Source organism: Marmota flaviventris, chromosome 16 (genome assembly GCF_047511675.1).
Source record: "Marmota flaviventris isolate mMarFla1 chromosome 16, mMarFla1.hap1, whole genome shotgun sequence".
Lineage (NCBI taxonomy): Eukaryota > Metazoa > Chordata > Mammalia > Rodentia > Sciuridae > Marmota > Marmota flaviventris.
The window spans coordinates 73,393,049-73,406,650 of record NC_092513.1 but is presented as its reverse complement, the minus strand read 5'-3'; the positions used below and the strand labels follow the sequence as shown (position 1 = coordinate 73,406,650).

The 13,602-nt window shown below is 50.5% G+C and overlaps 1 protein-coding gene across 8 annotated transcripts in view; it reads right to left on the bottom strand.

The window, feature by feature from the left end:
• The window catches only part of Fgd3 (FYVE, RhoGEF and PH domain containing 3), a 43,416-nt gene extending 31,216 nt beyond the window's left edge, over nt 1-12,200 (bottom strand). Inside the window, exons 1-5 of one of the 8 annotated variants that reach the window (XM_027950958.2) lie at nt 11,900-12,199; nt 6,436-6,577; nt 4,069-4,204; nt 3,483-3,655; nt 3,055-3,378 (exon numbers count right to left, since the gene is read on the bottom strand). In XM_027950958.2, the coding sequence (XP_027806759.2) occupies nt 3,055-3,303 (249 nt within the window). In that variant the 5' untranslated portion in view covers nt 3,304-3,378; nt 3,483-3,655; nt 4,069-4,204; nt 6,436-6,577; nt 11,900-12,199. Of the gene's footprint in view, nt 1-3,054; nt 3,656-4,068; nt 4,205-6,435; nt 6,578-11,253; nt 11,748-11,899 lie in introns of those variants that run through there. The other 7 variants (XM_027950959.2, XM_027950960.2, XM_027950952.2 and 4 more) reach the window with 7 other exon arrangements.
• Nucleotides 12,201-13,602: the final 1,402 nt, after the last annotated feature.

Sequence of the window (13,602 nt, the reverse complement as noted above, 5' to 3'; positions counted from 1 at the left end):
ACACTTCAAGAAACTAGAAAAAGAATAGCAAGCTAAACTCAAAGCTAGCTAAAGGAAGGAAATAGTATAGATCAGAACAGTGATAAATGAAACAGAATGGAAAAACAATAGAAAAAAAATAGACAAAACCGAGTTGTTTTTTTTTAAAAGGTTAGCAAAATTAAGAAAACTTGAACTAGATTAACTTTTTATAGAGAGATAACTAAAATCAGAAGTGAAAGAGGGAACCCTATAATTGATACCACGGTAGTAAAAAGATCCTGAGAATACCATAACAATCACACTCCCAAATTGCACCATCTAGAAGAAATAAATGTTTAGAAACACATAACTTATAAAGACTGAATCATGAAGAAATAGAAAATCTGAGATCAATAATGAGTAAGGACATTAAATCAAAAATTTCCCAAAAAAGTAAAGTCCAAGGCCAGGTGGCGTTACTGGTGAATTCTACAAAATGTTTAAAAAATTATCATTCTCAACGCCTCACCCTACACTTAGGGAGCACCGAAACTCAAAGTGTTAAAGGCTTAAGTCTAATTGAGCCTCAAGTATTTTGCTAACCCTAGAAGAACATCCCCTTTTAGTAAATGGGTGGAGATTCTGCCCCGGAGAAATTCCTGTCTGGGAATTGGCTCAACCTCCATGAATCCAGGAGTGACAGCCCAGCCATCCTGATCCCCTAGTGGTCCCCAGCCCTCCTCCAGTCCCTGTGGGAATGGCAGCTTCACACCTGACCAGGCAACCTCACATGTCCACTGAGATCTGAGCAACCTCGGGGCCAAGAAGAGTGCTGCTGCGTGTGTCCCTAAACTTTTCCTAATGCCTTTCCCTTATGACTCTCGGGTTCTAGCTAACTCCTCATAATGCACAGCCTGGTACACTAGCTTGATGTGTCACCCCCTGTGTCACCCCCTGTCCCACACCAGGTCTCCTAACTGGACCCAAGTTAAGTGGGGCAGTGCTGCAGTTGGGAGCTGGAATGTCCCTCAAAGGCTGGTGTGTTAAATATTTGGTCCCTGGCCTGGTGCTACTGGGAGGAGGTAGAAACTTTGGGGAATGGGAAGTCTTTAGCTCAGTGGGGAAATGGCCTGCAAAGGGATTGGGGGACCCCAGTCCCGTCCTCTTGGTCTCTCTCACTCCCTGGCCATGAGTTGCATGGCTTTGCTTCACGGTGTGATCTTGCCAAGATGGGCCACCAACAGGACAACAATCATGGACTGAAGCCTCTAAAATTATGAGCAGCCAAAATAAAGCTTTTCTCTTTGTAAGTTGATTTTCTCAGGTATTTGTAGTGATGAAGGTTGACTAAAACAAGGGACAAGGCCCAGGATCCTGGGCTCCTGGACCAATACTAGCCCCAAGGACCTGGTGCATGGTGAATATTCTTTTTTTTTTTTTTTTTTTAGTACTGGAGATTGAACTCAGGGGCACTCAACCACTGAGCCACACCCCCAGTCCTATATTATATTTTATTTAGAGACAGGGTCTCACTGAGTTGCTTAGCGCCTCGCTGTTGCTGAGGCTGGCTTTGAACTCCTGATCCTCTTGCCTCGGCCTCCTAAGCCACTGGAAGTACAGGTATGTGCCACCATGCCCAGTGAACAGTTATTCTTATGGGTAATGGAAGCACTGGAGACTTTCCTTTTTTTCTGGTACTGGGGATTGAAACCAGGGGTGAATAACCACTGCGCCACACCCCTAGCCCTTTTTATTATTTATTCTTATGTTGAGACAGATTCTCACTAAGTTACTTAGGGCCTCACTAAGTTGCTGAGGCTAGCCTCCAACTCGTGATCCTCCTGCCTCAGCTCCCAAGCCACCTGGAGTCTTTCTATTATGAATACTGAGACCTGGGCCTTCCCCAGACCCAGTGGGCAGGCCTGGGGGTCTGCAGTTTTCCCAGCCCCCAGGAGGCTGAGTCAATTGGCCCAGGCTGGGCTGGAGCACACTTCGAGAGTCTTAGGTGGTATGACCTGTATTAGCTGCACCCCTTCTTTTCTGTATTCTAAGTCTTTCTGATCCTGCAGGGACTGACCCCTGTCCCCACTCCTACACTGGTCAATTCCTAGAGATGCTAAAGAACTCACCTTCTACCACACCTTACAAATGCAAACCAACCAACTCCAGTCCACACCATCACCTCCTTTGGGAGGATCTCACTCTGGGCTACTACCCACCGGTGCTCATCACTCCAGGGCCAGAGTCCAGAGAACCAGGGAGAGCCTTCTGCCCCAAAGCCTGCTGAAGTTCTCCAAGCTAGGAATCCTGCACCTGCTCACCACGGCAGGGCTGCTGCCCAGAGCTCTTCCTCGCGCTCTGTCTCTAACTGGCCCTCGGGCTGCCCATGTGGCCCCTGTGGCATGCTGTGCCCCTTTCTGCTGGGAACTATGGTCACCAAACTATGTTTTCACTGGCAGCTGTCTCCTGATCTTGGGATTGAACTCAGGGGCACTCAACCACTGAGCCACATCCCCACCTGAATAGTAACACCCGTATGAACACAGGGCCCGGCCTTCCCTCTGCAGAGCTGGCTCACAGTGGCCTAGGCCAGCTAGCTGCCTTTCACCTGCCAAGCCCACACAGTTAGCAGCAAAACTGCTACCAGAGCCAGCAGGCCCCACCCGGCCAAATGCCTCCTGGACCTGGTCATTTGGCAGCTTGCCCGCATCTCTAGGAGCACAGGGCACTCAGCCTCAGCCATGCCCTGTGGGTGACCCTGGGGAAACACTAGGCTCCCCGTGCCTCGGTTTCCCCTTTTAGAAAATGGGTGGCGCTCCTCCTGCCTTCCTTGAGGCTCGCATCTGTGAGTGGCACCACCAGTAAGACTGACCATCACCCCTTCCTAGGGTGGGGGATGCCCCCCATGCAGCATGGGAGTAGAGGCTCAAGCGTAAGGTTGCTGCCCAAGGGTTCAGGTGGGGCTGGCCTGGCTTTTCCCAGCAGACCCCACCCCAGGAACCTCCCCTTGCAATGTCATAGACCACAGATCTCAAACCCTCCCCAAGGAGGGCCCCAACAGACCGTACCTGAGATGGAGGAAGAGAGGCCTACCTGGGCCAGGCCGGTGTCCTCCTCAGCTCTAGCAGGGCTCTTCTCGGGGTCAGGCTCCTCACCCACGTCACTGTCAGCCTCCTCCTGGGGGCTGTCCTGCAACGCCTGGCTGTCCACACCAGTCTCAGAGTGCAGCCCCAGCATCGTAGGACCTGGGGGGACCTCAGTGCCCTCCTCACAGGGGAAGCTCTCACAGGTTATACTGGAGGACGGGCTGTCAATCCCACTGTCCCGGTTGGGGATCTTCATGATGCTTCTGGGCTCCCCCAGGGGGCAGGTGTCTGGAGTGCCATCTCCTGCTGCAGCCAGGCTGTCAGGATCCCCCTGGTGGGTGCCAATTCCAATAGGAAGCTCCCGAAGCTTCCCCAGGGAGGAGCTGCCAGGCCCAGCATTGGTGACAGCTTCTGGGGACATTGAGGATCCCTCACCTGATTCCATCCTTGAAGCAGAACTCAGTGGGCTCTGTGGGAAGCTGCCAGGGAGAAATGGACCCAGCTCAGGGGAGCCCCTGAAAGCAGCCCCAAGACAAAGCCAGGTAGGGCTGCATTCGCAATGTCGACACCCTGGTGGACTTCAGCGGGGTCCTGTCTGGATAAGCTGTCTGAGAACGGCACAGGGAAAATACGTTATTTTAAAATCATGTTCTTCTACATTAAAAAACAAAGTCATTCTCCAGTGTAGCTGTGGAGTTCCTGTGGGATGAGGCCATCCAATGCTCAGTAAGTTCAAAACAACCACGGCCAGAGCACAAGCACAGCGGCTTCCATTCATAACGCACTTTTGTGTCCATAGTATTTTGGGAGCTGATGATACTCCCAGGAGATGAGGCTGGGGTCCCCAGCACCTTCACCTCCTCTCCCTGGCCATTACCATCACCTGCTGCACAGTGAGGAGCAACCTGCCCAGCCCTGACCTCCCACTGCCTCCCAGGGGGAGGGCCAGGTGAGAGGTGGGAAGGTGGGTCTTGCCCCAGGATATGGGCTCAGGCCTTTGCCTCGGGTGATGGTCACTTACCTCTTAGCTAATGCCACTGAGGTTTGACAGGCGGGTGTCTGCTTCCTGTTGGGTTCTGGGGTTGGCCGGCAGAGGCTGGACGATTTGATGGAAATCTCCTGCCTAGCAGGTTTGAACTGGAGCCATTTGGGACCTACTGGAAAAGCAGCAGAGGAGAATGGAAACCGTCTCCTCCAGCTGGCACGTGGAGCAGCCCCAAGACCCAGTTCTACAAGCAGGGGGTGGAGAAGGGCAGCTCAGGCCCCTCCCAGAGCAGCAGACCCCCAGGCAGGGCACAAGTGTCTTCGAGATGGACGCAGGACATGGCAAAGCCCATCCTTGACCTCTATGGCCACACGCATTGCAGAGAAGGACAGGGTGGCACCAGCGGCCACACCCCGTGCGTGGGCAGTGCCCTGCAACCAGGAAGGACAGATCACCTTAAATATGCAGGAAGTGCTCAGAATGAGGAGAGCCAAGGGCACCACCTGGCCCCTCCCCAGCCCACACCCCTACCTTACCTGGACACCCTCCGGGACATTCCCCTGTACACTCACACACACACACACACACACACACACACTCACACTCACAAAGTAGCTCCTATACTCCCATTGACACGCACACCGTAGCTACCGGATCACAAACACATTCACACAGTAAGGCGCACACACGTTAGCTCTCTCACATGCCCACATTGACACACAGACTCATATACACTCACACTCAGATATTCTTCTTCCAGAAGCTTCTTTATGTGCTTCCTCCCTCACTGCTAAGCACAATAAATGGTGATCAGTGCAGAAACTGGTTCCTCCGGGTACAGGCTGTCTTCCCTGAGCTGGCACCTGGTGGCCTCACCACCCAGAGAGCACAGCACACAGCCCACTGTGGGACCAGCTCCTGCGGGCGTCCCCTGTGACTTTAGGAGCCAATGAGTGCCTGCAAAGCTCCTCCCCACCCACACAAGCTCCTGAAAATTTACTTTCCTGTGGTAAGACTACCTCTGAGTGGACCTTTCTTCAAGTGACTTCAGGTGGACATTTATCATTGGCTACTGCCACATTCTTAGCTAGCTTAATGGACAGAAATATTAAGATTTCCCAACAGAAAATACGTGTTTTGCTGCATTCTTCTCATAGCATGGGAGATAAACTCAAGTTTCCAGAAGTCAGACATGACACTGAGATAAAAGTACACGGATGGAATGTGGGCTGTGCTCAGCCCTGGTGTCCAAGAGGCAGCTGTCTGGCAGGGCAGAGTCTGGTTCAACCCCAACTCAGAGGAATTATGCTTCTGGTCAAGGTGGAACAACAGAAACCAGATTTATTCTCACCTGAAACAGCAGGATATGAACAAGACTCTGTAAGCCAGTCAGCAAAGCCCCGTGAACCCTGAGAGGAGGGATCAAATGGGACAAGCCTCCCTGATGCTCCCACTCACTGTCTGCAGACCATGCTGGGCCGAGGAGTGGGGACGGGAATTCTCCAAGTTGAGAAGACAGAGCTGGGAGTCTGGGAGACCAAGGTGACTGGGGCTTACAGAACAGAGCCCTAGAGAGGAGAGAGCCACACAGAGAAAGAACCTGGAGATGTGAAGGGGGTCCTTCAAGGACTGTTCACATGTCGATGTGAGGAAACAAGAGAGGCTAGAGAAAGAATGGCCTGAGAAGATCAGAGGGAACATTCCCTGAAGCTCCCACAGGGCAAAGCAATCCCTCTTCCTACCAGCCAGTCTTGAAAGTCCAAGGTTGACACACAGACTCACCTACACTCACACTCAGATATTCTTCTTCCAGGGCATTAGGGCCAGAACTCAGGAGGGACATGCCCTAAGAGTGGGGGTTAACCCTACGGTGACCATTGCTCTGATCCCACCTAACAAATCTTAACAGGAAGGCCAAACTGTTAACAACTTAGCTGCATCCCTGAAGAGAGCTCAAAAATACTCAAATAATTTAAAAACAAAACAAAACAAAACCCAGCTCCCAGCAAAAGAAGTCACAATGTCTAGAATCCAATCAATAATTACTAGACACACAAAGAGACTATACAACCCATAATAAGGGAAAAAACAAACAAAACAAAACTCCATCAATTGAAACTGACCATAACAGACACAGATGTTGGAGACAGCAGACAGGAACATAAAGACATGGATTATGTCTGTATTTGAATGATGGTGACAGAGTGGTCACTGCAAGTCACTGTGATCCTGCTCAGCTTTTCCTGACTTGGTTTGGTGGCTTTACATTTAAACCCCAGCAAGACCATATCAGCAGTGAGCAAGGCACAGGGTGCCCTGACCACACCAGGTAAGATGATTGAGGGCCAGCCAAATCGACACCACCTCAAGGCCTGGAGGTGCCCAGAAGCACTGAGTACTCACCTCGGGGTCTCAGCCTGGGAAGTGCTTGGGTAGTCACTGATGAAACTGGGGTTCTCTGTCTTCACTGCTGAGAACACAGCGGGGTGCCTCATGCCTTGGAATTGGGGTGGGAGTCAGAACAGGAAAGAGGTACCAGGGCAAGCTGGATGGAGAGAAAAGGAGACAAAGGTGTATCTGCCTCTGTTCAGATGCCTCAGTCAGATACTCACAAATCCAGGTCACACTTCCACCTCTAAAAGTGACTTGTACTGTTTAAAACTGGGCGAGTCTGCTCTAGTTTGGATTTTAAATCTCTCTCAAGTGTCCATGTGCTAAAGGCTTGGTCATCAGACTGTGGTGCTACTGGGAGGTGGTAGAAGCTTCTGGAGGCAGGGTAGGAGTTGGCTCACTGGGATTCTGTCCTGGAAGGGGATATTGGGATCCCAGCCTTTTCTAGTCTCTCTTTTTAATTTCTGGCTGCCTTGAAATGAATAGGCCTCCTCCACTAATGTACTGTGCCACCATTGACCCAAAGCAATAAGGCCAAGTGACCATGGACTGAAACCTTGATCCATGAGCCCCCAAAAACCTTTCCTCCTTGTAAGTTGATTTATCTCAGGTATTTGTTACAGCAATGAAAAGCTGACTAACACACATGGATAAGCAAAATGCAGACTATCCATACAATGGTATGGTATTCAGACTTAAGGAAGGAGGCTGGGACATATGCGACAACTTGGATGAGTCTTGAGGTCATTATTCTGACTGAAATAAGCCAGACACAAAGGACAAATTATTATTATTATTATTAGTAGTAGTAGTAGTAGTAGTAGTATAATTATTAGTAGTATTATTCTACTAATCTGAGCTTATGTAGGAAGGGAGGAGCTCTGTGGGTACCCATTGGCTCCTATAGCCACAGGGGACACCGCTGGAGCTGGCCCCACACTGGGCTGTGTGCTGTGCTCTCTGATTTTTGGGGGAGTTCGTGTTCCTGGGACCAAGGACACCTCATTGGGTGACAAACCCAGAGGGAGAAGAAAGGGGAGGAATAGAGAGCCCTGCCCATTCAGGAGGGTCAGTCAAGCTCACCAGAGGCTCCAGGCAACCCCAGCCTCATAGATGGTCCTGCCTGGACTTTACCCTGCTCTGACCCCAGGCCCATCTTCTGGGCTCTCCCTGGGGACATGACAGCCCCTCATCCCCCCACGCTGAATGTGGCATGGCCAACCTCAATACATTGTTTCATCTTGAAGGCAACATAACCATTATTGGCCCCAAGACTTTGCATCTAGCATGACCCTGTTTCTACCCTTTACTGTCCAGACAACCAGGTTCAAACTCAGTGTCCCCCAGCCTTAGTCTCCTAAAGCATCTCCAGGCCTCTGTCACAAGCAGAGGCTGAAAGTTCTATTCAACTGCAGCAGAACTTGGTAAAATCATGCCACTGGCCCAGAAATAATGATTTTTGTCTGAGGTTGGAAGAGCAGAAACTCAGGGATAGTAAGCCCAGGAATGCATGGAGGTCGACACATGGAAATGTAGCAAACAGTTCTAGCATACCACAGGGTTGCTGTGTCCAGGAAACCAAAAGCAGTACCATTTTTACTTATATGTTTACCTAGTACTTTTTGTTTGCTTTCTATTTTTATTTTCTCTTTAAATTTTCTACTTTATTTATTTATACTTTATATTTATTTCCTATATTTAGTCTCTATTTTGATTTATTTCATTGAGAAGGAACATAAATACCAACATTACAGCCATGAATGAAATATTACTGTTCATTGTCATACATTAAAAAAATGAGAAAAATTAAGATTCAACCTTTAAAATAGAATAAGATTCCTTCCCTGTGCGAGTAGCTAGATATATGGTAAAGCAAGTAGAATCTCAGGATGGACCCACAGCTGTTCCCTGAAAAATTATTTGAGGGAATATATTTAGCTATATATTTGAAAATTTTCATAATAAATATTGGAACAAACAATTTACCCTGCAGCCCCCAAGATCTTTAGTCCCCCTCGTGAGGGAGGAGAGATTCTGAATTCCATTCTTTCCATACATTCAGGCAGCTTCTCCCAATGAACACCCTGGGCTCCTGACATCATTCTACTTGTGATAATGCTTGATAATTCCCATTTTAAAAAAGTAAATGAATAATCCCAGCAACTCAGGAGGCTGAGGCTTGAGGATCTTAAGTTCAAAACCAGCCTCAGCAACTTAGAGAGGCCCTAAGCAACTTATGAGACCCTGTTTCAAAATAATAAAAAGGGCTGGGGATGTAGCTCAGTGGTAAAGCATCCTTGGGTTTAATCCTTGTTATCAAAAAAAAAAAAAAAAAAAAAGTAAATGAAACAAGACAAAAAAACAAGAACTTCTTGGCAGCCTCCAAGCTAAACCAAAATTCTCAATATATGTGTCCCCTTTGACCTCTCCTTCCACCCACCTCCCTGGAACCAGCTTTCTTCCAGAAGCCCCATCCCATGCATCGTACCACGTCAAGGACCAGCACCCCTCACGCCCTGTTTTATCCAGCTCTCTGCTCCCGACAGGCCCTCCCTAGAGAAGACACCCCCCCACCCTACCTGTCCTGCTCTCCCTCAGAGCATCTCTTTCCCCCACCGATTCCCCCTCGTCATCCTCCTCCCTCTCGGGATGTAAGTGACGTAGGAAGAGCCTTATCTCCTTCATGCAGCCCTAGGCCTGGTACACAGGACTCCATATTTGGGGGGAATAAATACATGCATTAATTTGAACTGGCAGAGCAAGGAGTTTTTATATCCCCTCTAAAATGTTCTTTCCCTTAAACAAAAATATGTTTTGACTGAGTCCACATTTCAAAATAACAAAATCCAAGTTGAGATCACGAAAGGCCCCATTCCACCTCAGAGCAGTCCTGGCTAGGCCAGCCATCACATCATCTTGTCTAAACACACAGTGACCAGTCAGGCCACAGCTGAGACAGGGAGGTCCAGATGGCCAATTCCCCTCACCAAGTCCCAGGTTTGACTTGTAAGAACTAAATGTGGAACCCCCCACCCTCCACAACAGAACCTGCATAGATTTAAAAGGTCCATCATCAGACAGAATATGGGGTCTAATTGACCAGACCCCCCAACTTCACAGGATGTAAGTGATCAGGTTATCCCACTTCACAGATCTGAGAGTCCAGTTGTCCCTCACTGGACAGGCAGGGGGAAGAGCATTGCAGACAGCAGGGAAGGCAGGAAGATTAAGCAAGCCAGGGGATGTGAGGCTGTAGTTGAGGTGTTGGAGGGGGGCAAAGAGGGAGGGGGAGGGGCAGAGACTGGTGGGGCCAGGACGGCTCTTGACAGCCAGCCACGAGGCAACCCAGTTGGTAAGATGAGCTCCATTCTGATTTTTTTTAAAGATTGTAGGATGCAAGGAGGATCCATTTGTGGGGGCCTGGAAGCCACACAGACAGTCGGTTGATGGTTATAGAGGATACTGTCCTAGCACCAGAGTCAGGGAACCCAAGGAAGAGCAGGGCACAGTTAGGCCAAGCATCCCCCTCTGCAGAGCTGGAGGTGCCGTGTGCACAGGGTCATGTCACCAGACTGCAGTAGGCTTGTCCCCAGACTGTCATGTGGCTGTCCCTATTTCACACAGGGTCTTTCCCCACCCTATTCTTCGCTACCAGCAAAGACACATCCATGGCTGGCAGTGACCCATTTCCTCCACTGGACACTGACTCCCTCGTCACCTACCAGGACCCATAAATATCTGCAGAACAGAGGATCCAGTGACCCGAGGAAGTTGATGGCAGTGAATGAAGGGCCCCTCATCTCTTGTCTCCTTCCTGGGCTGGCATAGCCCCTGCTCACTGCCAGTCACCCTGTGCAGGGACAGGCAGGGACAGGCTGTCTCTGCAGTGGCCGGCTCTGTGCTTTCTTTTGTCCTTGTTCGTTGTTTTTGACACACACTCATCCCTGAGCCTCCTTATAGCTGCAGAACACTCCACAAACCCTGTCTCCTCTGGGTTTCACATCTGCCCAGTGCTGTCCTGGACTCCTTCGGCCGCTCCTTTTACTATGGAGCCTCAGTTTCCCCTTCTGTAAATGGGGATCGTGATAGGCCCACCTGGGGCAGGTGGGGAGGGTGCTATGGGAGCTCCAAGCACAGGTTCAGAGATTCCTGAGGTTATTATTCTAGCCCATGAGCCACTCTTTAGAGCACAGGGCAGAAAAGCCAGACACAACCTTACACCCTCCCACTGCGAGGAGGCTTCTCAGAACAAGGCTACTTTGGCTCTAACCTCAAAGAACAACATGCTCCAGGCCTCTGTGTGCAAAGGTCACAGTCCAGTGTGGCTCTGAGAGGCCCTTCACCTTGAGAGGTGCTGGTCTCTGTGCAGAGGCGACAGTCCCCTTGAAGACCGGAACCTGGGCCTCAGCCCTAGTAACAGCCCATCTGGGACAAACCACTTCCTCCCCTCCACACTGCGGCCAGCCCCACCCAGCCCCCAGGCTGCTGAATGTGTTGTCCTCTCTGAAAATTTGTGTGGGGACCCAGACAGTCAACTCAGAGACTAGGGGGCCTGGGGGCAAGCTGTCAGAGCGCTCGGTCTCCATTTCCTCTTTTGTTAAAAAGGCTTCCCACAGCCCCTCTGGGTGCTGGGAAGGGCCAATCTGAATAGCCTCAGAGCTGATCCCATCTTGAACCTCAATGAACCAGTGGAATTCAGATTCCATTTAAGAGACAAGGAAATCGAAGCAGAGTGGGATTTGCCCCAAGTCACAGTGCGATAGGGAGTTTCTTATCCCTGACATTGCCCTGGGCCTGGCTCCCAGACGCTCATTCCCCCACAGCACTTACCAACCTCAAGAAAAATGGAAATGATATGGTCGTCTCCAATAATAAGGACCCCGCTCTGCAAGCTCCATAGATCCCAGAGGCCAGTGATCCCGATCCCGGAAGTTGCCCTGGACCCTTCCTTAGGCATTGTTGTCCTCTCTGCACAATGTGAACAACTACTGTGCCACCAAGTTGGGCTGCTGCTGCTGCTGCTGCTGCTATGGCCCTGCCCTTGAGCTGCCTGCCTCTAAGGTGGCATCCCCACTGCCCCAGGCTGCCCAGGCCCAGCTAGGGGTCCCAAGGAGGCCTTGGTGGACTCAGTCCTCCTTCCTGGTAGAGCCTCCTAGAAGAGCCATGTCTGTTAATGTCTAAACTATGAACTTCAGAGGAAGCTTCTGGAGCCACATTGAATAGGAAGGCCTGCTTCTGGGGCTGCCTTCCCGGGCTTTGCCCCCAGGCCTGGGGTGACACAAGAGGCACCTAGGCTGTGGTCCCACTGCCTGAGGCACCACTCGGCACCACAGAGTAGCTTCCTGCCTTGAAAACATCCGCCTCCCTCGAATGGCTCTTGCTTTGCTCCAAATGCCTCCACCACCCCAAAGTCTCCCTCACAAAACCAGACAGTCTTAGGGCTCAGCGAAGATCCCCCGAGCCAATCCCCACTCACCACTCGCTATTCTCCCAGGCAAGCGTCTCTTCCTCTCGGGCTGAACTTCATGCAGTAGCAAAGCACGACTTCCTCTTTCTAATTTTCACAACACAGGGTCACAAAATGATGGCGTATTTGCATTTCCGTATCATTACGCAGCATGAGAAGAGCTGGGCTTGGTGGTTCTGGAGAGCCCTCTTTGCTGGGTGGTGGGGGCGCAATCCTCAGCCACAGCTGCACCCACCCACTGGTTAAAATGTAACAGGCTGCTGTGAGGGGCCCTAAGTGTTCTGGGTAAGGACCACCACCACTCTCCTGCCTCTGCCTTTGCAGCCACAGACGTCTCTGGGGAGGAGGAGCCCAGCAGGGTTGGCCCAGAAGCCCTGGCAGAGCCTTCCAGAGCTTTATGGGTGGAAAAAATGAAATGGCCACAGAAGATTGGAAAATAGGGAAGCCCTGCTTCAGACAGCTTATTTCAAGGTGCTACCAGGGGACCCAGACAGAGCCCCTAACTAGCCCCAAGAGGCTCCCTTGTTGTCTTAGGGAGAAAGTTAATAGAAAATAAAACAGGGGTGCTGAAAGGCTTAGACTGCAAAGTCTGACTCAGTTATACTAATGCCCTATTCATGCAGCTCTAAATTCTTTTTTTTTTTTAAGCAATTTCCCTGGGTCTTAGTCTCCTTATTGTCAGATGGGGGTGATCACATAGGCCCTTGCAAGGGTATTGGGAGGGGCGTCACATGAGCAACCATCCTCAGTGCACCTGTGGCAGCGCCTTGTACCAGGGAAATGTCATGTGGGTGTGTGACAAATAAAACCAAGCTACAACCACAGAAGGCATAAAGGGACCTGTGAAAGGGGTGATGTCTGCAATCCATAGTGACTTCCTGGAACATTTCAACAGAGTGTGAAATAGAGGGGTGCTTCGTGAGTTCCCCAATGATGTCCACTGTGGCTGGAAATGGGGTCTCATACCCACAACTCAACTCCTCCAAATGTTCACCAGTATTTTTGTTGGGATAAGGATTCTGGGAGATGCCACCCATTTCACTCTCTCAGGTCATCTTCCTCTTAACCCCAAAGAATTGGAAGAATGCTCTAGAGATGCATGATGGAGCATGCATTCATTCCCCTCCACAAATCTGCAGTGATGGTCTTGTGTGTCCGCCCTGGAGATGGAGGTGATGCAGAGCTTGTCCCCAGGTTCTGTCTGACTCTTCTGGGCCCCCATCTGAGGATACAGAGCTGCTGTGACCAGCAGCAATAGGCACAGGTGGCTGGAGAATCTCAAAGGCTCAGCTCACAGGTGGTATGGCCTTTTGTACATCAGAGCCTCGTTTCTTTCTTCATAATATGGGCAAAACACAGGACATGTGTGTTGGAACTGTTGTGAGGAATGACAACCTGGCCCATGGCATTCTTTGACAGGTGCTCAAGGAATCTCAGCAGTTGTCATCTGAGTCACCATTGCTGAACTTCCCAGTGTCCAGGCCCTGAAGTCTTAGCTTCCATGCCTCAAGGGGACAACCCCCACACACCAGGATGCAGCCCTGGACCATCCAGACACTTCCAACCAAGCCAGGAAGGATAGAGTCTGCCACCACTGCTCAGTACAGCTGCCCTCTGCTGATATATCCCAAGCCAGGAGGCTGGTGGTGGGATCTTATCAGGACCAGAGACCAAGGTCAGGGCTCACCAAGAGTACAGAAGTGACTTAAGGA